The following is a 26152-nucleotide window of genomic DNA, read 5'->3' as shown; positions in this document are numbered from 1 at the left end:
ACTCCTGTTGTTAACTTTGGTAGACAACTCTTTCAGTCTACTTCAGACTAATTGGAAGGCTGGAAGACTGGCCTGCAGTGCAAAGTGCAGAGTTTTGACCCCAGCCTCCGACCGGTCAAGCAGCAGACAGTCACTTACACTTTATTGTGTCAAATCAAAACCTAAAGCTGAAGTGTTAAGGGAGTGCTAATAATTACGAATCGTAGAGTAAGGAGACCTCGAGGTTGGCCATAATGAAAGAGTGGAGAGGTTAACCCAGCCGCTGCTGGGTTGACAACAGGCGTCAGCCCCTGCCATTCTCACGCTCAGACACACTCTTAGAGCCAGGTGTCATCAGTGCCCGATACGCTGCTGACAGGAACAAGAATGCACACGTGTGCCAGTTGTGGGGCACAAGCCGGCCATGAGCGGCAGCTGGGAGGTGGAGGCAGCCGGAGGATCAGGACCTGGGAGTTATCCTGCGCTACGTGGGATCGTGGTTTTTTTGGGGTTTTTTTGTTTGTTTGTTTTTTGTTTGTTGGATTTTGGGTTTTTTTTTTCGAGACAGGGTTTCTCTGTGTAGCCCTGGCTGTCCTGGAACTCACTCTGTAGACCAGGCTGGCCTCGAACTCAGAAATCCGCCTGCCTCTGCCTCCCAGAGTGCTGGGATCACAGGCGTGCGCCACCACCGCCCAGCTGGGATCACGATTTTTGTTTTTTAAAGGATGTCTGTAACAGGAGGCAGGATGTCTTGGGAGGTGCCTTGAATTGGTTTTAAAAGTTTGTGGAGGAGAAGACTAAGGCCACTTGTTACCCAGCTTTAAGGTAAAACACTTCGGCATCTCAGATGGGGAGCAGGTGAGATGGTGCCACCGTTTCCCGGGGGACTGAAGGTGATCACGGTTCAGGTCTGACTTGCTTGCACCAATTTCCACGATGTTACTTGGAAGCTCAGCCTGCAGAACCTTGGCAGGTTTCTTGTTCCACAGGTCACAGGTGGTGTCCACAACCCTCTCTTGGCCTCTTCCTCACAAGCACTGTGCATGTTCTAGCCAAACAATAACATTTTCCATATACGCATACATGTGCAGATACATTAAAACACAGAACTATATAGAATCATACCCCGCATGAAGCACGACCACAAGGATTCCTACCTGTAAGCACAAGACGACGCATGCAGGGTGAGCCCCGCAGAGCACAGGGCCTGCGGACAGAGATTTCCAATCCTGGTTTGTATTTCCTGGAGCGACGTGTCTTCCTACTCAGCGAAATATTTTAAAAATTTTAGGTACTGTCTGCTCTGTTAGCTCTAAATGAAAATGTTCTCTACATATATGACAATAAAAGCAACACAGATTACAACACATTCCACTTTTAATACATCAGAAAGTTTCCAAGGCAACATTATCCAACGGCTGTGCCACTGTCCCTAGCATAACGCGGAGCTCTATGGGGCGTGGGGGAGGGGCGCCAGCCAGGGCTCAGGTGCTCTTCTTCTCATCGCCCAGCAGGTTCACCGTCGCCTTCTTGACTGTTGAGGGAAAAGAAAACTATATCAAGAACTTCTGTGATGCAAGCTCCGTCCTCCCTGGCCACCTGATACCGCGGTGACTGAGGCGGGTGACTTGTGTGCTGGTGAGCACACACTAAGGCTGTGCTCAAGGCTAAGGGGGCTTCCGGGAACGGACAAGGCCTGAATCCTCAGACGTGAGCAGAAGTCTTGAAGGTCATGGAGCCTCGAGGCTTATATGACATCCTCACCTGGACCATCTGTACTGTCTCCTTCAATCATCAAAGCAGCAGAGATCGTCATGGTGACCAGAGTCGGGACAGGACCCACACCACACTATACTCGCATAGGCTTGCTCTCTGAGCCACTATTCCCCCAAGACAGGAAGTGTCTGGGAGATGGGGGTGGGGCAGAGTGAGATGCCACAGATGGCAGCTGGTTCTGATGGAGCCCAGAGTCTCCCCATGAGAGGCGAGGAGTCCCTTTGTCCACGAGCATCCTGACAGCTGCTCTCCCTCACAACTTCAAATTGCCAGGTAAAGCTGACATCAAGGGGGGGAAATAGTCTTCCTCAGCTGGCTGTGTCAGAGCTCCGCAGTGACCTCAGATGGCGTCAGAGGACCACAGAGCCGTCTCTCCAGTCAACTTTCTTCCGATTTCTAAATCCTCTTCCAGGGTCTGCTTCCACCACCCAAAGCTAGAACTGAGCAATCTGATGGCCCGTGATACCATGTGCCAGCCTCTTCCTAGACAGCAGCCATGCCTCCTCCTGTTCTGCCCAGCCTCCCCTCCTCCGTCACTTCCTCTTTCTTCTGAGCAAACTGAAGCTCCCAGCTGCACACTCACCACCGGTTTCTCTAACACCGACCCCTCCTGTTCGAAAGGTCCCAGCCCTGGACCCGCGGTGGGGCACTAGCTGCCGTCTCTGGCCTGCTTGAGGACATGCTTGTGGGCAGCAGCTCCCCTCCCTTACCCTACCATTCCTATCCACTCTCAAACCTGCTCTGTTTCTCCTAACTTACAGAGGGTCTCGGAGCCTCCAGACCCTGTGTCCGCCCAGACAGTGTCCAGCTCTCTTAGGACACTCACTGCTCCTGGTCTCTCAAATCGCTCCAATCAGGTATAGGTGTTTGTTCCCAGTGCCCTGAGGTTGCTTTCTTTGGGTCACTAATCCTCTGCAGAGTCTGCCGGACGTTTCCTGGTCACCCTCTCATCTAGCCTCACAGCACGTGGCACGAGGACCTCACTGAACAATACTCTCTGGCTTTCCTGCCACACTAAGCATCGGCTTCTCCAGGCTGGTGCAGCTGCCGGCAGTGTAAACCTCCTTCCCGGGGCTCTCAACATCTGTATCAAGTGGCTCTCTGACTGCTCCACACAGGTCTCTATCTAATAGACAGTTCAGACATCTGCCCAGGACAAGATGTCTTTTCTGCTACCCAGTCCTCCCACCTCAATGACAAGTCTGCCCTTTGAACTGTTCAGGCTGTAAGTCCTGGCCTTCGCTTCTTTGTCAAACTTCCAGCCTAACTCGTAAGCAAAATCAACTGCCCCCACCTTAAAAAGCAATCAGGCATCTCATACTTACTATTGCTACTTTATTATCACTGCTACATACCATGAGGCCACCATCTCCAGCCAGATCACAACATCCTAACTAGACTATATTTCCTTCCTTTTTCAGTCCACATCCACCCAGGGCCTTGCGCTTGCTAGGCAACTGCTCTAGCACTGAGCTACATCCCCTTAGTCCACTCCGAGCAGTGGCCCCCATCACACTGCTCTGCTCAAACTTCTCCAGCAGCACAGTCTCAAGCCGGGGCCTTCCCACGGCCTGCCCCGCCCACCAGCAGGCCCTGCTCCTGCCGGCCTTCCGGGTTTCTTCTATGGCTTCTAGTCCCAAGCTTCTTGTCACAAGCAGTTCCTGAACAATCTACCCTGAGGTCTCCTCTGGTGAATTTTCAAGTCTGACTCAGGAAGCCTTCACTGCAGCTGAGCTTGATTTCAACTTGACACGCCCAGAGGGAGGAGCCTCCGAGGTAGAGCTGCCTCCTTCAGATTGGCCTTGGGCATGTCTTGGGGCATTTTCTCGATTGCTAATTGCAGGCCAACCTGAACTGGATACATAGACATTTATCTAGCTGGTTCTCTAAACTCCACCTGCGGTGGAAAAGTCACTTTTCTAATATGATGGCTGAAGTCTGCACTGAGGGAGAAGCGGAGGAACTGGGGGAGGACAGGGGTCCAATACGCCTGTTACTTGAGCCGAGGGCATGGCGTCTTCTCCACGCAGTGCTCAAGCTGTCCCTAAGCCTTACCTTCTTTGCTGATGGCATCTGCAGTCTCTTTGGCTTTGTCCTTCACGTCCTTCACCACACTGTCTACCTGGGACTCGTGCTTCAGGAAGACAGGACGGATGACACGCCTGTAGAGCAGCTCAGCCCCGTTAGACGGGCTGGGTGCCATGCACCACAACAGGAAGCCACACTGCAGGGAACGGGAGGCTGGTGAGAAGGAGCCCTGGCCACGGGGACTCCACGCATGCCCTCCCCCATGCCGGGGCCAGCATTGTCTCTGACCTCTCCGCTGGCATCCCAGTGTCGTCTAATGGCTAATGGGAGGTGCACCACAGAGACGAAGCAACCCGAGCTATACAGAGAGACTTTCAAAAGAAAGAAGGAAGAGGAAAAGAGAGGCTGGGACCACAGGTCAGTTCTTACAGTGCCCGTCTAGCACAGTCAACCTCCTGGGCTAAACCCCAGCACCACAGAAGCTAGGCATGGCGGTACCAGCCCAGAATTCCATCGATGCGTGGAGGTGAAGCAAGACATTCAAGGTCAGCCTCGGCTACACAGGGAAGTGAAGCCAACCTGGGCTATGTGAGACCATGTCTAAAATAAATGAATAGGTAAATAGAGCAAATAATAATGTAAGACAGGGAGAGGGGACAATAAAGGGAGCATCTCAATGGAACCCGTTATGTTTTACACTGTGTGTGTGTGTGTGTGTGAGTGTGTGTGAGTGTGTGTGTGTGTGAGTGTGTGTGTGTGTGTGTGATCTGAAAGATGGGGCATGTGAGTGCGTGCAGATACACACTTGAAGGTCAAAGGCTGACTTTCAGGAATCATTTCTCTCCTCACTATAGGTTCTGGAAATGAAGGTCAGAGCTTACACAACAGTCCCTGTCACACACTACACCATCTTGTCTGACTGAAATCCTTCTTAAAATAAGAACCTACCAAGGAAAAATAATGAAGAAGGGGCTGGGGAGACAGGAGGATCTGACTTTAGATCCCCAGCACCATGTAAAAGGCTGGTGGGGGAGCACACTCGGGGGAGCACACACGCCCTGCACACTCGGGGAGGGGGGGGAGTGCACATGCCCTGCACACACAGGGGAGCACACACGCCCTGCACACTGGAGGGGAGCACACACACACACCGCACACTCAGGGGAGCACACACACGCCCTGCACACGCGCGATTAGTTAGGTACAGTTGAGCACAGCAGTACTCGCAGCCCCAGCCACTCGCAGCAGGCTGAGGGCCTCCTTAACAAGTTCAAGGCCAGCGTGGGCCTTGAATTGTCAGGAGCCATCGAGGAGAGCCTAAGGCTCGCAGGTGACTGTCCTGGAGGCGGCCCACCATGGCTTATGAAGAGTGAACTCTGAGAGGCAAGCTCCCTCGAGACTTCAACTCAGGACTGGGTCATGCAGCTGATATGCCTCTTCCTTCAGAGCAACATAAAAGTGAACTTTCATGAATTAATGCTATTTAGATGAACTAATGATTTTACAGAATTCCTCATTTGATTCAAATAATTTTAGGAAGAAAGTTTTAAGAGATGGTTTTAGTTGTTTTGCTAGAAAGATATAATAAAGTTAGACTCAAGAATAAAACGTGGGGGCTGGAGAGATGGCTCAGTTAAGATGGTTAAGAGAGCCGACTCCTCTTCTGAAGGTCATGAGTTCAAATCCCAGCAACCACGTGATGGCTCGCAACCATCCATAATGAGATCTGATGCCCTCTTCTGGGCGTCTGAGACAGCTAAGGCATCCAAGCGGGGCCAGTGTCTAAAGACAGCTACAGTGTACCTACATATAATAAATAAATAAATCTTTAAAAAAATGTGCCCACTCCTTATAAAATAGTAGTAAAGGCTGTATAATAAGGAACACAATGAGTTTTCACAATGACACTAAAAAGAGAAATAGGCTTGGGACAAATTTGTGATCTAGGAAAAACATTCACTCTAGGTCAGATGAGGCCACAGGAGTGCACTATGATAAAGTGAGGTCAAGTAAAACCGTTGCTTAGAATGTATAAAGAAGGAAATACTGCTTTGAACTTAGTATCCACATCCTTCTGTGACTCCCCTTTGTGTAACATTTTATCTCTAAGGTAATTTTCTAGGGACTTCTGTCTAAGAAGGTATAAAAAGGCCAGAGAGAAGAAATAAAGTGTGGCATCTGGGGCTTGGCCCATCCACCCACCAAACATATGAAGGGTTCAGCCCATCCACCAAATATATTATGTATGTGTCTGTTGTGTAGACATACATGTGTAGGCATGTAAGTATGCATGTATGCATGTAAGTATGTATGCATGTAAGTATGCAAGAACACTTGTGGAGTTGATGAGATAGGTGGTCAGATCCAACCAGAATGTGTGTGTGTGTGTGTGTGTGTGTGTGGTGTGTATGTCTGTGTCTGTGTAAAATATTGCCTATGTAAAATATTTTCTTTCTTTTCTTCTCTTTTCTTCCTGGTTCACAAAGAGTTAATGAGTCCCAACCTCTTGTCTAGTTCTTGAGCCAGAGAGAAGGGAGCCCTAACAATTAAGCCTTCTTTTTTTCTAAACCCCTGATGCTAACAGAAAGAGTTTATTATAAGAAGCCAGCAGCTTTTGGTCTTTATTAGCAGTTAGAGACAGAGGAACTGTCAAAGATCAATAAACTTTGGCGACCCCGCAGACTCCGTACGCTAGCATTGCCTTTCCTCAGGACCCTTCATGCAGGCTGGACTCTGGCACAAGATACTGAAACTTCAAAGACAGGAGAGGGATATGTTTCTGGCTAGTATTTTTTTTTTTAACATAGGGTGTCTCCTTTTCAGGAATAAACTATTCACAGGGCCGTATATTTACATCAAAAGAAGGCACCAAGGTGAAATGCTAATGGCTGACCAGATTAAAAATCAAAAGGGCCTGCCTGTTTCCTGTGCTTAGGCAAGTGAGCACACCTGGGTCCTTTTTCTGTTCTGTAGGGTTTTAAGAAAATCATTTATTCTTATTTTTTACATTTATTTGCCTTATTGCACAAATGCTTTGCCCACAAGTGTGTAGGTGCACTATATGTGCATGCAGAGCCCACAGAGGTCAGAAGAGGGCATTAGTTCCTCGGGACTGGAGTGATGGATGGCCGTGAGCTACCATGTGGGTGCTGGGAACTGAACCTGAATCTTCCGCAAGAGCAGCCACTGTTCTTAGTTGCTGAGCCATCTCTCCAGCCCCATGATGCTTTTGTTTGTTTGTTTGTTTTTAATCCATTATCAGGAGGACAACAGTATCATCTATTGATGGAACCCTCTGAAATACCACCACCTACAGAGACACCACCTTTGAGCAATCCAGTCAGGCCGATTCTCTTGTCTGGATGGATTAAGGCAGATGGGACCAGCTCAAACCTGTCGAGTTCTGTCTTCTGTGATTACTCTGTAGAGCATCGGCCTGCTATCCACCTGGCACTTCCTGGTACTCTCTAGCTGTCTTGAGACAGTAAAGTAATCACTGCTCTCCACCTCCATCCTCGGCACTTTCCAGTTCTCATATTAAAAACAAGGTTAATTACTGTCCAACTCTCCAGGGGGAACCTGGCTTCCAGCCGTCAGAACTCCATCTTTCAGAACTATTCTTTACACAGAGGCGACCATACTTCTGATGAAGGGCTCTTTCAGGCTGACAGCTCTCCTAGGGACACCCGCAGGCGCCCGTGCTGACAGCTGGGGTGGAGGGCACACATGGCTCTCCGAGACTGCTGTGGCATCAGCACAGACGCAATGAATCCACACTCGACAACAAGCCAGGCACCTGTCTGCGGCTCAGTGCCATCACCATCTAAGAGCACGGACAGAACTGACCGTCGGGGCCATCGCCGTCAGAGCTTAAAATGTGTTTCAAAGGCTGGAGATGTACGCAACGATATTGTGCTTGCCTAAAAATGCTCCAAGCCCAGAGGTCAATCTCCAGCAACACACACACACACACACACACACACACACACACACACACACACACACACACACACGAGAAAGAGAGATGGGGGAAGGGAAGTAGGAGGGGAGGGGGAGAGAAACATGGAGACTGAGACTAATATTTTTCTCTTGAGACAAGGTTTTTCTGTATAGCCCTGCCTGTCCTGCATCCTGCTCCTTAGACCAGGCTGGTCTTGAACTCAGAGATTCACCTGCCTCTGCCTCCCAAATGCTGGGATTAAAGGCATGAGCCACCACTGCAGAAAGTGATTTTGTGTGCCAACTTTCCCACTATGCCACAATGAACTGGTCAGAAACCTAAGTCTTAGACACACAACACCATCTATGTTCTGATGACATGTAAGTAGAAGGAAAACTGTCAGGAAAACAAAATAAGGGAAATATTCTCAAAATACAATATGCATTTGTATAAGATGGCCTTATGTAAACCTGTGTAATTAGAGGAAAAGGAAGCCTTGGCCTTGGAAAGCCTTTGCAATATAGCCAGAGAAGGAGACAGGCTGAATTTAAAATCAATTATTCAAAAGATAAATAAAATAAAATCAATTGTGCAAGCCGGACTGTGTGCCGTGGTGGTGCATGCATACCTTTGATAGCAGCACTTAGAAGGCAGAGGCAGCGGCAGATGGAGCTCTGGAAGTTTGAGGCCAGCCTGGTCTACAGAGTGAGTGCCAGGACAGCCAGGGTTATATAGTGAGACCCTGTATCAAAAAATCAAAACAAATAAACAAAAAAATCAATCATTCAAGCTGTGCATAGTAATTTGAGGTCACCTGAGCAAAAACCTTAAGGAAAAAGAAAACAAAGATGGCCGCTCTTCCTGCGCCACAAGTAAAGCGAAGAAAAGAGCAGGAGAGGGAGACAGTCCTTCCTCCCTTTTTTAAAGACTTATTTATTATTTCATGTATGTGGGTACACTGTCGCTGTCTTCAGACACACCAGAAGAGGGCAGCAGATCCCATTACAGATGAGATGGTGGTAAGCCACCATGTGGTTGCTGGGATTTGAACTCAGGTCCTCTGGAAGAACAACCAGTGCTCTTAACCACTGAGCCATCGCTCCAGCCCCAGTTTCCCCCTTTTAAACTTAAGTATCCTATTTTTATTTCTGTTGCAGTGACAATACAGTCTCACAAAAAGCAACCCAGGGAACGAAAGGGTATGTTACAACTTCTGTCAGAGATGGCAGGGCAGTAACTCCTGAGGGAACGTGAAGGGGGCACTGTGGGGGCGAGGAGGAACTGCTTGTTGGCGCAGTCATCCTCACGTACCTGGCTTTCTCACAACCCAGGACCATGGGCCAGGGAACGGGCTGTGCTCTCCTACAACAATTAGTGATCAAATGATCCCCCAAAGACAAGCGCTCAGTCCAGTCGGACTGGGAGCCTTCAGGAGACCCACTTCTCCGGCCACCTACTCTGGGTCAAGTCCACAGTTAAAGCTAAGTAGGACATAAAGGGCGTGTCAGTTATTCCACAGCCTGAAAGAGTTTATAAATCCCTTGGAGGAAAATCTGGTTTGCAGACCAAAACAATAAGATACTGGATGAGTACACTGTTTCTAAAGAAAAACAACATAATCAACTACAGACCTTGTCAGGAGCAGAAGCACAACGAAATGATGTAGAACTCTACAACAGACTGTTTCTACGCTCAGAGGTGAGGCAGCTGCGGAAGCCGGGGCCAGGGCTCCACTGCGGATCCCTGAACCCATGAAAGATGTAGAACCAACTCCTGACAGCATCCTCTGACCTACACACACATACACACACACACACACACACACACACACACACACACACATGAGCACGCTCACACACACTCTCTCACATACAGACACACTCATACACAAGTAAAATAAAATTAAAATAAGTGCCAAGAAAGACTAGTTAGGCTTGGAAATTATGATAGATGAAATAAAAGTTGCAAGCCAGGCAGTAGTGGTGCACGTCTTTGATCCCAGCACTTGGGAGGCAGAGGCAGGCATTCAAGGCCAGCCTGATGAGTTCCAGGACAGCCAGGACAGCCAGGGCTACACGGAGAAACCCTGTCTCAAAAAAAAAAAACCAAAAATAAATAAATAAAGTCCCAACACATGGCCTTCCTGCAGAGTGGCCGTGACTATGAGGAATTGTAAGAACTGGACAGTCAGAGCGCAGGGAAGGAGGACTGTGTGGACAGACTCTCTAAGATCAAATAGCAGAGGCAGCTACATCGACTGTATCTCAGAATCGGAAATCAACACTAAGGAGCGGGCGGAGCCGGTCAGGGCGGGGCACTTGCCTAGCATATGCAGAGCCCTGGTCAGACCCAGGAAAAAAACAAGAAACTAAAGTGTGAGGAGGCAGCAGGCTACCATCTGGTCTGCACCCAAGTTTCCTCAGATTAGAAAGCATTTACGTATGCAAGTGTATAAAAGTAAAAATAAAATTAACTGTAAATGGGTCTTAAGGTACATAAGTAACAATTGCCAGGTATAGAAAACCCCAAACTTCGATGTGCTACACGCATGCCAACTTCATGACCAGGCTGAACACCATCTTCTAAGTCGTAATTTTGTGAGGGGGAATGACTTGGACACGGAAAGGCAGTAAGAATCCGGTAGGATGCGGGGAGGAAAGAGCCAACTCATCTTTCAAAATAATGTACAAAACAGAAGAAAGCACAGAAGCCACACCTTATTTACAGATGGACAAATAAATGGCAAAGCTAAATTGCCACAAATGAGGGAACGTGATCTTTGTTTTTTAAAATATTTGTTCTTGTTTTATGGGTACTAGTGGACAGCATCCTCGTGCCTGCTGCCCTGGAGGCCAGAAGAGAAGCAGATTCCCCGGAACTGGACTTACAGTTGTGACTGGCCTTGTGGGTGCTGGGACTCGAACCTGGATCTCCTGCAATGGCAGCGAGTACTTTCAACCACTGAGCCATCTCTCCAGCCCCAACAATGGGTATTTTTAAGGAATGATGAGAATGGATTGTTTTGGTTTTTTTTTTCAAAACCTTTCAGAGTGACCTGAATCTTTAAACGATGTCATACGTACTTTGTACCAATAAAAGGGGACACAGGAGGGCTGGAGAGATGGCTCAGTGGTTAAGAGTACTGATTGCTCTTCCAGAGGTCCTGAGTTCAATTCCTAGCAACCACATGGTGGCTCACAACCATCTGTAATGGGATCTGGTGCCCTCTTCTGGTGTGTCTGAAGAGAGCAATGGTGTATTCATACACACAAAATAAATAAATCATTTTTTAAAAATAAATTTTAAAAAAGGGACAGAGGATAGCCTGGACCCCTGACGGCTGGACACAGCACCTTGTCTTGCTTTCGAAGTCTGCAGTGTGAGAACCAGAGGCAGTGCTTACATCACACCCATCCTTCCGTGACAGACACCTGGGCAACCACCTGAGGACAGCTTGAAAAAGAACCAGCCTGTTCCTGAAATGAACACCTCTCTCCCTCTCGCTCCCCTCTGGGGAAGCCAGAAGCCTGCAGAAACCCAGTTGTAAATGAGTTTCAGTTTCCTGTCCTTCCCCCCAATGCTGGCAGCCCGGGCTAGTCCTGTGCCAAGAACAAGGTTTGGCGGGGCTGAGCTCTGACTATCACACTGCCAAAGTTACCAACATAACTTCTCAACCAACTGGAGATTTTCTTTCTCCAAATCTATTACAGAAATGTTTGGTTTTCTCCTAAAAATAATGACTCGCATTCACCACTGTGCATGCTGAAACCATGAGAAGCCTCTCCCACATCACTGCATGAGGATTAATCTGTGTCGGTCATGGGACTTCCATTCCCTGCAGTTATCAAACGCAACGCGCGGCTGCCCTGGCTCTGCCAAGGCCTTCGACAAAGGAACAGAGAGAGGACTGCTGCCTTCTCTGTAATCTGAGACAAGAGCCGCTGGCACCCAACACGCAAGCCCTTGCTCCTACTGTTCCTAGCCTAGAGGTCCTGAGATGGAGTCTGAGACAGAGGGCAAAGGAGAGACACACGTGGGAGGGAAGAGGCGCCAGGCGCCACCGTACCTTCAGCATGTAGTAGAAGGGGAACCAGGACAGGAAGAGGTCGGAGAAGAATTCAGCGATGCTGAACACACCGTACACCACCCAGTACGTCAGCCACTGGGTGTCGTCATCTTTGTTGGGACTCTCGATGGCTTTCATTCTGGAAAGCAACGAAAAAGAAAATGCATCGTCAAATAGTGAGAGTCCCTCCTCTTTCACAGTCTGTTCTTGACACCAAAAACTCAAGCAGACGCCTGGGCTGTGGCAGGCAGGCGTTGACTGCAGCGCTCAGGAGGCAGAGGCGGGGGCTCTCTGTAGATTCCAGGCCAGCCAGGGCTCATAACAAGACCCTGTCAAAAACAATTTCAAAACCTTCATAATAGCCTGTAGGGTGCTTTTTGTCGTTGCTGCTGGTTTTTCGTTTTGGTTTTAGAGGAAGAAACTTAGCTTAGAGCAGAGAGGCAGCACTGGTACACTGGCATAGCCCCGGTTCTATCTAGGACCACCTCCCGAGCCTGCACTCACTCCACTGCAGAGCCGTTTTCTTAATTAGAAAAGCAACTCACCATCAGACATGGCAGCACCTAGCAACATGTCTGGTATAAAATGTGCATTTAATGTTTACTACGTACAATAGGAGGTTTGCAATCTTACTTTGGGGAAGTACCACAGAGATCTTGTCCTGTGCTAGGAAAAGCCAAGGTCATGGAGAATAAAGAGCAGAGAAAGGCCATAGTCTCAGAGTGTGACTCCCCAGAAGAGCCTCTACTCCCTCCTACTTATGGGGGGAGGGGGGAGACAGAAGCTCACTGGCCAGCTAGCTTGGTGTACACCGTGGCAAACAAGACACCCTGCCTCGCCTGATACTGCCCTCTGACCCCCACAGGGGTGCCAGGGTAAGGTACCCCCAACACAGACATACTCCAAATACATTAAGATTGAAAAAGAAAAAGCAAGCAAGCTGTGCAGCGATCCCACCGCAGAGCCAACCTGACAACGGTGATTCCCCTTCATAGCTCCACCCTACTAGCTTCTAAGAAAGAAAACCCCAGTAGCCATTGTGGTTTCCAACTGGCTGCAGGTGAGGGGCAGCTACTGATTCCCGCACTGAGAAAAGGCGCCCAGAAACAGCACTGGAGAGAACGTAACACTGCAACAGCCAACCCCACCAGGCCTAGAACGCACGCCTGAACATTCTTGTGTGTTAAGGAACTTAAGAGTTAAAACCATTCACTAAGACTTTTTAAGCACTACATCTACATGCCCTCTGCTCTATTGGGCCAACGTTTCTGGTTCCTTTCCATCTCCAGCTAAACGGTCCAGAGACGTTCTGGAGCAATCTCAGCGGCAGCGGGCAACCACTGTGGCTCTGCACAGGCCTGGCTTCCTCGTAAGTGGTAGACACCCATCCTGAACTCCGAACTCCCGGGGTAAATATTCTCCAGAGCCTGTGGCCTTTAGGTCTGTCACTCTCCAGGCCTACACTACATTTTCTCACCACTGACACAAAGTCTGGCCACCTCTGCTCGGCACTGTGGCTCCTTTCTCCTCCGTCCTCAGCCTCACACCCTGTTCTAGGAATGCAGCTCTACTTCCCTAGAGCAGATGGCGAGGAAGAAGCGGGGCTGTGTAGGTGACAGACAGAGCTAAGGTGAAAAGGTGGTTTGCTGCTCTGGGGAGCCAGGAGTTCTACAATTTCACAGACCAGAATTAGGAACCACAAAGGTGGAATTGCAGGCATCTCAAAGATGAACTGGCTAAAATTCTCATTCTCTCTCTCACACACACACACACACACACACACACGATTGTATGCTGGTATTTTCAGACAGGGCCTCATGTACTTCAGGCTGGCTTCAAATTTGCTATACAGCTCACTCTGGCCTTCTACTTCTGCCTCCCAAGTGCTGGATTGTGGGACCGCACTAGCATACCTGCCCATGCTAATATGTGTGTGTGTGTGCACATACACATGTATGTGTCTGCCTGCCTGCCTGCCTGTCTGTCTGTGACTATGAAAATGAAGGTCAAAGAGACCAGAGCGGCATCAAAATGATTCTAACTCATTAAAATTCTAAGATTATAGAAGCTCCACACAACACATTTTAAAAGGGGGAGATGGACTATTTAAACACATTTTAAATATTCTGAAGCCTTTATAATGGATAAAAAACAACGGCAAGCAAAAAAAACAAAAACAAAAACAAAACAAAACAAAAAAAAATCGTGTCTGTGTATGCTGACAGAGGAAAACAGGCACCCAGAAGGATTTCAGAGAGCATAAAATCAGCCCTAAGCTCTGGGAAAGCAGGATTTCATTAAAGGTCTCTGTAATGAACAAGTGCTTTGGGGGCGGGGGTGGAGGGTGAGACAGGGTTTTTCTGTGTAGCCCTGAAACTGACTCTGTAGACCAGGCTAGCCTTGAACTCAGAGATCTGCCTGCCTCTGCCTCTGCCTCCTGAGTGCTGGGGTTAAGCTCACCACTGGCACCATGTGGCTTAGCCTGGTGCTTTTTTAATAACAAAGGGGCAGAAGAGGATTTTATTTAAAAAACCCTCGGCTGCAGACTGCAACGACTACTTCCTACGAGGACAGTTCTCTCTGGGGCTTTGTTATAACCAAACACTAAGTGAACATGCTCACTTAACTTCTCTCTTGAGGAACTAGCTAATAGATTTCTTTATAAACAGTCTTCTCTAACAATGACACAATCTGTGCTTTAGGGACTAAAAGGCCTTTGATATATACACACAGAGAAACAGAGGGGAGGGAGTATAACCCATTGGATGAAATGAAATCATTTAACTTTCTATTTAAACAAAGTAAACTATCAAAACCTAGTTACGCTAGGTCAGGGTACCCGGGCACACTATGCCTGGCTTTGCAACCAGTTCACCACCCCATCCCCCCACCCCTCATTCTAACCTGGGGGAGGGGATCTTCATTCTCCCTGGGGGGGGGAATCTTCATTCTCCCTGGGGGAGGGGATCTTCATTCTCCCTAGGCTTGAGTGTGCTCATCTACCAAGTGTCTGATAATACTGTGCTGCCGTGACAATTACAGTAGTTAGTATACATAATGTATTTATAAACACTGAATAGCACAGATTACGTTGGTCCACAGTAGGTAATAATTATAATAATTTTTATTAAAACTCATAGGGAGGTAAGCAATTAAAGAGAGAGAAAGATCAATAGTCCCTGACTAAGATCTGGTGCAGGAAATGTTATCAGTAAGGCTAAAAGGAGAATAGAGAATTGTCTGGATTTTAAATATACCCCAAATCCTTTGTGCTGCAAGAGGAAAGAGTCAGCTGAAATCCCCTAAGGCCTGTGTATAGGTTTGGAAGGTTTTGAACACTGGTGAAACACTCTTTGGGCCAACCCTGGAAGATATACTGGGAAACTGTTTTCTTTAGTATTGACCTGGTACTAATCTGCACACAAGGGCACTCGTGAGCCTCTCGGGCCCCGGGGGCTCAACAGCCGCTGCCGGCTGAGGCTGACTCCACTCCGTGCGGGCTCACCTACCTGTTCATGCCTCCGAAGCTGGGTTTGCTTGTATTTTTCAAACAAAGCCAAGAATTGAAGATGTTAAAGGAGAGTGTCAAAGACTTGAAGAAACCCAAAGCTGAGACGTGAGGAGATACCGTCCTCCCTCCCTCCCTAAGTAAATGCCATTAAAGAGAGCAGAAACATCCCCTGATCCAGACACGACTGAGCTGCAGCTCTCGATCCAGGAGGTCCGGAGGTGTCCGTCCACACCCAATGTAACTCCTCCTATCTCTAGCAGGAATGGTGACTGCAGGCTTGGCTCTGCAGAGCGGGCAGGGTATATGGGAACTTCTGGTCTTCCTGTTCAATTTTACTGTGGATCAACTCTTCAAAACAGGCTACTTTAGGGGCTAGAGAGACGGCTCAGCGGGTAAGAGCACTGGCTGATCTACCAGAGGTCCTGAGTTCAAATCCCAGCAACTACATGGTGGCTCACAACCATCTGTAATGGGATACAATGCACTCTTCTGGTGTGTCTGAAGACAGCTACAGTGCACTCACATACATAAAAATAAATACATCTTTGAAGAAAAAAAAAAGGCTGCTTTAAAAAGAAAACCCTGCTTAGAAACTAGACATTTTATAATAAATTTTTTAATTCTAATGTTACATAATGCTGTTTAGTTGGGATTTTGGGGATGTGTATTGTTTCTTTTTGTTTGTTTGTTTAGTTTTTTTTAATAATTATTTATTTATTTTATGTATATAAGTACATTGTAGTTGTCTCTAGACACACCAGAAGAGGGCATCAGATCCCATTCCAGATGGTTGTGAGCCACCAAGTGGTTGCAGGGAATTGAACTCAGAACCACTGGAAGAGCAGTCGGTGCTCTTAACCACTGAGCCATCTCTCCAGCCCTGTTTAGTTTTGTTTTGTTTTTGAGACAGGGTTTCTCTGTGTAGTCCTGTATATCCTGGAGCTTCCTCTGTAGACCAGGCTGGCCCTGAACTCAGAGAACCACCTGGCTCTGCTTCCCAAGTACTGGAATTAAAGGTGTGTGCCAACACTACCCCAACGACTTTTTTTAATAGATGGGTCTCATGTAATCCATGCTGACCTCAAATGTAACATGTAACCAAGACCCTTTCTGAACTGACCCTCTAGGCCAGCCTCATCTCTCAGGTAATGTGATTGCTGTGCATGCTATCCCAAGTGGTTTCATTTTAGCTGTTTTGATGGAGCCAGAGTACATCTTTTCCTATCTGCATACTACGGATGTGCTAATAGCATCCAAGTTTATATACTGCAGCCAAATCTCTAAGTGGCACCAGGACTGCATCAACATTACTGCATCAGAAGTTCCGGCAAAGCTCCACGCCCCTCTCGCCACCCAGTACGGCTGACTCCTCCCTCCCTCCCTCCCTCCCTCCCTTCCTCCCTGGCCACCATTCCTTCTTCACACAGCCACAGATCAGTTTTCTGCAGGTTAACTGGCAGAGATGCCTTGCATAGGGGAAGCCAAGCCCAGGGGAAGACTCAGAGTCTCAGCCGGCTGTGGAAACCCCAGGGCCTTTGTTTGATACTCCTAGCAGCGTGTTCTGGAGGCCTGGCTGTCACCAGTGACATGGAAAGGAAGGGTGCCTGGCACAATGACAGATCCTTACAGCTGAAACCCTTCTCTCCACGCTCCCCGCTCAAGCCTGCATCGCTCAGGGGTGCAGCACCTGCCCAGCATGTGCAAGCCTCTGCATTCAACCCCAGCGCCACACACACAGATCACACTCGAAACTAAAGCAGAAGCCCGAGGAGAGCCCGCAGTAGCCTCCGCTCGCCCGCCCGCTCCATCTCAACAGAGCGTTTGTTCTCAGTGAGCACAGCAGAGTTTCAGTGTTTACATGTCAACTGTTGGCCTACTCAGTTCCTCCATGTTCTTCTCTTCTTCCAGACAAAGTCTCTCTGGAGAGAAATACAACAGCGCTTGGAAGGAGACGCCGGAGCCAGGGGTGTAGCTTAGTGGTTACCACACTTGCCTTGTACACATGGGCTCGGGTTCAATCCCCAGTTCCACAGAACAGCCGATTAAGCAATTGAAAAAAATACGATAAATATGAATTAATGCTACTCAACTCTTATGCAGTATTCTGGATTACAAATGTGCTATTATTTACATCATTAACAAATTAAAACTGGCAAATGGAAAGAAGCTATGGGGAGAAAGTGCATGTTCTATTTTAAGTATTTATTATAACTGTAATTATTGAAACTTTCCTCCTGTGTGAGTTACAATTCACTTTCCTTGGGAAAGTCACATTTGTTACTTAAATACAGCTAGCCAATTAGATACTTTAAAATTATGATGAGAGAGCGAGAGCGAGCGAGTGAGAGAGAGAGAGAGAGAGAGAGAGAGAGAACATATGTATCCACACATGCCACTGCACACATGTAGATCAGGAGACATTTTGCAGAAGTCGGCTCTCTCCTCCCACACTGGTGCTGGGGACTAAATTCAGGCCATCAGGCTTGGGGCACACGGCCCCGCCCCTAAATCATCTCCATGCCCCTCCCCAGTAAGCATTTCTAACAACACATTGGTTCTTTCCAACTCCAAGGTTCTCCCTGCCTATGTGCAGCTCAACGTTGACTCATGCCACTAAACTGAAAACCGTCAGCTCCCTGCGCTCAGTAGAGTCTGTAAGTACAAGTGACCTGTGCAATGGGTATCGCTGTACACAATGGACGGTGACCATACACACGAGATGAATCCTAAAACCCATGTAGTCCAGTGCTGCCCATGGCTATGTCCTGCCTGGCAAATCATAAGTTTGAGAGGTATTTATCAGCAGGCAACACTAATGGCTTAATTTTCTTTACTTTGATATAACTTTTCTTAGAATATGGAGAAATGGATGAAGTAAATAAGATCTTCAGTTTGTTTGTTTTCCCACATTAAATGTGCACTAGTATGGATAATGTGACCTGGGAGGCCAGCATAGGTGGGCTCAGTCACAGCACAGGTGACCTACGTGCACTTGACCCCAGGCCACAGTCCTAAATGGTTCTCAGCGATCTTCAATCAAACATTTAAGAAGATTCAGAGTCAGTGTGGTATCACAAGCACGTAGCACCCAGGAGGGAGGCTGGGGTGAATTCAAAGCCAGTCTAGACTGACACCCAAAATAAAGACAAAAGCTCTTCCTAATTAGCCTGCATGTGTGCTTGTGGGACGGGGGTCTACTACGGAAAGCCAGGAGTAATACACTTTGTAATTATCAACTCCATATTAGCAGGCCTCCAAAGTCTCACACACAATACACTTAGCCACATACTATGGTTCACGTGCCACTCAGAAACAAGTCACATAAAGTGAAGAAGCTATCTTCAAAGCGCAGGGACAACCACTGTCAGCAAAAAGGCTTTATAACTATTAAGTGCGGTTTAATTTTGGCCAAGTGTACAGAACAGGAGAACTGAGGCAGGGGGATAATGAGTTCCAGACCAGCGAGTGACTCATTAAGATTGCTCTCTAAGAGCCAGGGGCTGGGGTGTCTGTCAACACGATAGCACATGGATAGCATGCGGACCTGGGTGCCAAGTTACAGCTACGTGACAGGTAACGGAGGGAAATTAATCATACTTCTAGCCTCCAATGTACTAGGCAGGGCAACCTTATCTGAGAGATATGGGACAACCTGCACAAAGCTAATGTGCTCAGAGCTGATTTAATAAAAGAAAATGTTAACACTACATGAAGTTAGTGCATGAATCCACAGGACACACAAAAGGCCACGTGGGACGCGTCTAACTGAAATCCAGACCAGGGAGCAGGCTTCTTGGGCCCTAAAACCAGTTCCCACACACCGATCAAAGCCTTGATCAGGCTACTGTTACTTCTGCTCCCTGTCCATAAGAGTGGGGGTTACTATCACATTTACATAACAAGATCGTTCTGAACATTAAATGAGCTCTATTTGTGAAGATTAATGTAATGTTCAGCAAAATAAAATGCTACGCAAGTATCCAGCAGCTGTGTAAGAATAAAATCTTGGGGCTGGAGAGACGGCTCAGCAGTTAGGAGTTCACACTGCTCCTGCAGAGGATCAGAGTTGCATGTGTGACACCCTCAGGTGTCACAAGCACCTGTAATTTCAGCCTCCGGTGGTCCAGCTCCTCTGGTGTCTTCCTGCACCTGCACCATGTTCACAAAGCTCCGCACAGACACACAATTTAAAATAATAAAAATAAATCTTTTCAGGAAAAAAATCCTTTTTGTTTTTAATAGAAGGCCTCACCCTGGCTGGGCCAGAATCCACTATGTAGCTCAGGATGGCTCGGCCTCGCAGAGCTCAGCCCATCCCTGTCCTTACAGTGCTGGGACGAAAGGCCTACGCCATCACGCCCAGAGAAAATAACATTTTTATTCTGCTGAGTTTAAACTGGGATGGAGAACATTAAAAAAAAAAAAAAAAAAAAAAAAAAAAACAAAATAACATGTCCACAAGGTGGATGTAAGAGTTCGAAACATTTTTTTTTTTCGAGACAGGGTTTTTCTGTGTAGCCCTGGCTGTCCTGGAACTCACTCTGTAGACCAGGCTGGCCTTGAACTCAGAAATCTGCCTGCCTCTGCCTCCCAAGTGCTGAGATTACAGGTGTGGTGCCACCATGCCCGGCGATTTTGAAACTTTTAAATATAGATGCCATAGTGATGAACTCTAAACGTGTTTGTAGTCTGGAAGATGAGCACTAACGTGTCAAAGGTCCTGTCATATTCCTGGGTAGCAACTGGGGGCTGCAGGTCAAGCCTGGTCTCTACTGAGGGCTGCAGGTCAAGCCTGGTCTCTACTGAGGGCTGCAGGTCAAGCCTGGCCTCTGTATAACCTTGGGAACCATATCATTTCTATCTCTTGTCCCTTTTTCCTCTGTGTATAAGTGTGTGTGTGTGTGTGTGTGTGTGTGTGTGTGTGTGTATGCATTCATGCATGTCCCCATAAACTATCATTTCTCTCTCTTCAACCCCTCCCTTACCGCCTCCTTTTTCTTTGGGAGTGCAAGGCAGAGTCCCAGGCTGACCTCGAACCTGCTGTGCAGCTAAGCATAACTGTGAACTCCTGCTCCGCTTTCTAAGTGCTAGGTATATGCATGCCATGCCTGACTACAGACTATTGTTTCAAAGGAAAGGAGCTGTGGATTAGCTCAGTGGTGGTATGCTTTAGTAGTTCCCACAAGGCCCTGTGCTCAACCCCTACAGAAAACAAAAACTAAACCACATTCAACACTAAAGGGCCTTGGTTTGTATCTGACCTCTAAGGCTGAATTCTGGCAACTCTGGAGAGTGCCAGCCTGACTGTCCTAAGCACATAGGAAATAAAAAGACACAGATGTCTGCGCAGAATTTTAAACCGAAAGCTTTCTGAGTAGGACAGAAAACCAATCCTCCCTCTCCCTCCCCACTGCGGGGCAATAATAAACATAGAAAAATCACGTCACTAGACTGTGCATCGTGGGTCCACTTGTACAGAGAAGCAGGGCGGGACTCATGGCCCTGGCTGAATCAGGGCCACCCCGCCACTCCATCAAGGGGTCCTTGTAGGTCTCTGTATGAAGATACAGAGTCCCATTCTCTGCTGGTCTCAGGGGCTCTTAAAGGAGCACGGCCACTGAAAGCAGTGCTGCACGTCACAGAGGCCCAGAGTGCACGGAGTCCACCCGCGTAAAGTGTACAGAGCACATTCGCTGAGACAGAATGTTCGCCAAGGCTTCCAAAGAGTCGAGAGGGGGAAAGTGGGAATGACCGTTAATGATTTCCTTTTGGGGGTGACAAAAAATGTTCAGAACTAGACAGTGGAGACATTTGCACAGAGGTGTGAACATGCTGGACACTGACATATACACACTGGGCTACAGGGGGAAGAAGAGGTGGGTCTGTCTCTATAACAGGTCCCACTGTTATCCAGCCTTTTCTTATCAGTGAGATGAAGGTAGAGCTGTCAACGGTTCTCGGTAACAAAAAGGCTGGAACTAGCTCCCAGGCTACCTAGACGGGGCAGCCAGAATGTCTGAATTCAGAGAGATTAACGGGCTCAAAGAGATTATGTGCATAGAAAGAAAAAGAGCCCCCACCCCTGGGAAGGAGGCCCATGGGTGGGCACTGGCTCCGGGCTCACTCAGAGTCCTGACCTGGGGCCAGAGGCACCTGAGCCTCACCCATGAATTTCTCAAGGTGGTGAGTAATGGAAAAAGGCAGGAGGCCAAGTAAGCTTTTCCAAACTTCATTTCCACACCCTGCAATCTGTGGGCCCAATGCTGACCTTTAGATGCAATCTCTATGCCCCCACCTATGATGCTCCGGGGGAAGTTTCTATGCCCCCACCTATGATGCTCCGGGGGAAGTTTCTATGCCCCCACCTATGATGCTCCGGGGGAAGTTTCTATGCCCCCATCTATGATGCTCCGGGGGAAGTTTCTATGCCCCCACCTATGATGCTCCGGGGGAAGTTTCTATGCCCCCACCTATGATGCTCCAGGGGAAGAAATAACAAGAATGAAAGCTGAAAGGCAGGGAAGAAACTGACTTTTTAGCAGGATCACCAATCCCTTGCAGAGGTCTCAGCAGTCATCTACCTTTCATCTGGGAAGTCCTATCTATCATGTGACCCCTACTTATACCCTCTCTCATACAATCAGAAAAAAAATACAACCACCTGGAGTGAAAGGTGCACCTCACTCAGGGTCAGCCACATCCTCTGCACGCCTGGACCCCTCTGTCACCTACCCTTTCCCTGTCATTCCCAGGCACTCTTCCCTGTCACACAGCCAGGCTGTGGCGGCTGCCACCGCCGCCACCTCAGGCCATGACCCACTCCACTTCTTCTGCCAGGCTGGATCCAGCTTACTCCTCAGGTCTTAAATAGCATTGCAGATAAACAGCCAAAGAGCCGTCCCTGTAACTCTCCACCACGAAGCTCCCCGGCTGTCTTCTTTACCGCTCTGTCACTACTGTTTCTTGCCTGCTCACAGGCAGACGGCTCACACAGAAGGGAGAGTGTGTCTTTCTTATTCCTTGCCATATCTAAAGGGCGACACCGGCACCTGGTGTATGGCTGGCACCTGCTAACCTATCTGAGCTGAACCTCAGATATGAAGATTGAAGATCTGGGGGACTGAGGTACACAGTAACGGGAACGGAAGATGACCACTGCTTCTGGATTTCGGTACCCCACAAATTGGTTTAATGGAAGCCAATACTGAATATCCGAAGACATGGGGACCTTTAGAAGGTGATTACGTTATAAGGGCTCTGCCTGACGTAAGCAGCTCGAGCTTTCCTCTTCTTCCATGTGACTACACCACAGGTATAGTCATACCACACCACATACATGGTGCCGTGTATGAAGCACATAACAGTTATCGGCTCACCAAATCAGCCGGTGGCTTGCAATCTTAGAATTCTCAGCCTTCAGAAGTCAAAATAAAAAACCTCACTCACGAATCACCTGCTGGTAGGCTAGCCCAACCAGATGGTGACATGCAGAAGCACGGTGGTGTGTGGATATGGGTGCGAGGTGTATGCACATGAGTGTGCGGGTGTACGTGTCTGAGTGTCATGCGGAGGCCAGCGGAGCACTTCCAACGTCCTCCATGTTACTTCCTTGAGACAAAGCCTCTTGGTGAACCAGAAGCTTGCTGTGTCAGCTAGACTGTGACCAGTGAGCCCCTGGGGTCTGCCTACCTCAACCCTGCAATGCTGGGGGCGCAGGCAAATGAATGAAGCCCCCACTTTTTATGTGGGTGCTGGGGACTCATTTTGCACAGCAAGCACTCTGACCCCAGAGCCATCCCCCCAACCCCTAGACACAATGATCCGAGCACTGCTCAAAACCATCATTGTTAAGGATTTTCTTTCTTTACAAACAAAAAAAAGCTATCCAATCACAATGGCTACACAATGAACAGACTTGATTAAATTAACATTGGCTGCTTGAATGGTTACTGACTTGGTCAGGATACTTTGCGCTGTGTACAAACGCATTTTTTTTCTCTATCCTCCTACTCAGGGCAGAGCACTGAAGAGGCCTCTAGATGGTTCTCGGAACAGAGGCCATTTTCCTCTGTCTTCACACTTACAGGGCGCTTCTGTGGTGTTTCCTATTACCACTCTGTACCAGAGGCACTCAACACTTTCTGAGAACTAGAGCCCCTTCAAAATTATAAAAGATTAGTAAGCCTTTCAAAACCCCCAAGCCCAGGCCATATACCAGACCAATTAGAACAGGATCTATGGGGAAGATCCAGCCAGCCATCAATATGGCTGCTGTCCCTTGGATGGCTCCAGCGGCTACCCAACATCCTGTGCTGATTTCACAGGTGAGAACGTTGGCCCTACAGAAAGGGAACATCATACAAACAAACCCCAGCGGGGCTGTGTACTCACTGAGCATTGCGTTCTCAAGTTCTGCTTAAATCATTACGTGTCCTTTATCACGTTTAGTGTTTTCTATAGGGTTCTTTAGTGTTTTCTATAGTGTTTAGTGTTTTTCTAACTCTTACTGAAATGTACTACAAATGCCACTTTGTTTCAGAATATCAAACCTGTGAAGAAAGCGTATTCACTTACTAAATCCTAAAACTTGGAAAATCCACCCCGCTCTACTCTTTAGAAATAACCGGCTGTGCTGTTTGAACTTCTAGCCACAGACAGAAACATCGAGCATCTCGTAAGTAAGAGGAGCCAGTAATATGCAGCTGATTGTGGAGTCAGTAAATGTATAAACAAAGAAATAATATGCAACCTAAAAATCACTTTGAAATGTGACCAAAGGAAGACCAGCCTGAGATCACCTCTAGCCAGAGAGGAACAGGCTGGTTCTACCCCACTTTCAGTCACATGCACAGTGAAGAAGGCCAATGCCCTTTATTGCTGAGCCTAGCTCCAAGAAACACTTAACCCTTTACAGCTCATAGAGAATGTGTTCATGCTAACAAAGGAGGTGATTTCTCATACAATTACATATCAAGTAGCACTGAAGTAGGACGTTACCATGTCGTGCAGTCTTTTCTAAAGTCCATATTCTTGGGGAGGACTCAGTGGGGGAAAAGGCAGATATCAGGTATCTGCCAAACCTGATAGCCCCAGTTCAATCCCCAGAACTCATGTGGAGGAAGAAGGTTTTTAAATTTGCTTTTGGTATTTGCCCTTGGGCCCAGACTGCTCAGCAGTTACAAGGGTTGGCTGCACTTCCAGGGGAGCTGGGGGTTGATTCCCAGAACCCCTGTGATGACTCACAACTGTCAATAACTCCGGTTCCAGGCCGTCCAACAACTTTCTTCTGGTCTCCTCCAGCAAAAGGCACACATATGGTACCCACACAGCCGTAACAGCGCGCGCGTGCACATACACACACACACACACTTTTTTTTAATTAAAAAAGAATAGCCTTAATATTTTGCCATTACCTATACTCAAGTGGAATGGAGGCCTTTAGAGCTCACAGGACAGTTTGTTGGAGCTGGTTCTCTCTCCTCTTGTGTGGCTGGCTGGGAACGGAACTCAGGTTGTCAGACTTGGGGCAATCATCAAACCACTGAGCCCAATAATTAACCTTTTTAAAATCAAAAAGTTAATCCAGGCTGGACACTCATGTCTGCAATCCCAGTACTAGAAATGCTAAGGCAAGGTGAGGTCAGCTTTCCGTACAAAACGTGTTCCCAGCCCATTGGGGGTTCAGCGTGAGACGAGGAGTCAAAAGGTGAATCAAGTCAAAATCCTTCACCTGCCCTCATTGTGACTCTGAATGAAGACAGTTCTAACTAACTGGGTTTAACTGTGAACAAAAACATATGGTGGAAATAACCAAGTCATCAACGGGATGCAAATCCACTCCCAATAGCTGCTTAGCTCCACATTCTGCGCTGCCTAGATAAGGTCAGTATAATCTAATATAAAACACCTCTGGCTGACAGGCGATCAGAGAACAAGTTAAGGCTCCCAAATGTGTAACCTTGGGCAGTCAGTACCTTAACCTTAAAGTGCTTAGCCGGCTATGTCAGAGACCAGGGCTAAACAGCCCCAAACAAGCCCTGAATGGAGGTACAGCGGGCGGTGGAGGGGAAGTCCGGCTGCAGGGTGAGTCACTTACGAGATGTAGGCTGGGTATCCGAAACCTATCAGGTTGCAGAGGAGAGAGGCTCCATAACCGAACACCAGATACAAAGCCACCAGTCCGATGACACCTGGAGACAGGAGAGAAGCGGGTTGGGTGGCAGGGCAGATATTCTAAAGGGACAGTCTCCGCCCACACCCACACTTCGAGGTTAGGCCTTTCCTAGGCGGTTTCCTCCTGCCTCGAATACCTGAGAGAAACAACCACAAGGAGGTCGGGCCTGCCCATCGACCGGACGCCGTTTTGGTTGGGGACACTGGAAAGTCCTCTGCCTCTCCTCCCTAAACAGAGCCCTCCTGAGCTGGGTATTCTGAGCAGTCTCCTGTCTCAACTCCCTGGGATAGGGTCCGTCTAGGCTGAGCATACCGAGCAACCCCGGCCTCAACACCCTAGGGAGAAGGGCCGGGCTGGTTTGGGCATACCCGCTAGTCCCCTGCATCTCCTTCCTGCCGCCTGGCCCGCGGTGTACCCACCGAGAAGCCCAGCTCGGCTAAACCTGGCTCACAAGCGCGGGCGCGGAGTGTGCACGCGCGGCCCGGCTGCCCGGGTGGGGGTGGGGGTAAGGGTGGGGGTGGGGTCCGGGAGGTGAAGGCGAGCTTCACCCCGCTAGACACCGCGCCCAAAGCTACGGGTCCTGGGACACTCGCGGCCGGCGGAGGCGACACGTCAGCGTCCGCGTGTCCCGCAGCCTGCGGCTCCCGGGCCCTGCTCCACAAGCGAGGAGCCTCCCAC

General features: G+C 48.4%; 1 protein-coding gene and 1 long non-coding RNA gene across 3 annotated transcripts in view; one reads left to right on the top strand and one right to left on the bottom strand.

Moving 5' to 3' along the window:
• Nucleotides 1–1338: 1338 nt before the first annotated feature.
• Nucleotides 1339–26152, bottom strand: part of Reep5 (receptor accessory protein 5) — a 25058-nt gene continuing 244 nt past the window's right edge. The window contains exons 2-5 of the mRNA XM_052155176.1: nucleotides 25397–25490; nucleotides 11790–11928; nucleotides 3811–3979; nucleotides 1339–1513 (exon numbers count right to left, since the gene is read on the bottom strand). Coding sequence (XP_052011136.1) covers nucleotides 1464–1513; nucleotides 3811–3979; nucleotides 11790–11928; nucleotides 25397–25490 — 452 coding nt within the window. The 3' untranslated portion in view covers nucleotides 1339–1463. The remainder of the gene's footprint in view (nucleotides 1514–3810; nucleotides 3980–11789; nucleotides 11929–25396; nucleotides 25491–26152) is intronic.
• The window catches only part of LOC127663555 (uncharacterized), a 16203-nt gene continuing 15275 nt past the window's right edge, over nucleotides 25225–26152 (top strand). For both annotated transcript variants that reach the window (XR_007972992.1, XR_007972991.1), the window contains exon 1: nucleotides 25225–25383. This is a non-coding gene — a long non-coding RNA (uncharacterized LOC127663555). The remainder of the gene's footprint in view (nucleotides 25384–26152) is intronic.

The sequence above is a fragment of the Apodemus sylvaticus genome, chromosome 13 (assembly GCF_947179515.1).
Source record: "Apodemus sylvaticus chromosome 13, mApoSyl1.1, whole genome shotgun sequence".
NCBI classification, from domain to species: domain Eukaryota; kingdom Metazoa; phylum Chordata; class Mammalia; order Rodentia; family Muridae; genus Apodemus; species Apodemus sylvaticus.
This window is presented reverse-complemented; position numbering and strand designations above follow the sequence as displayed.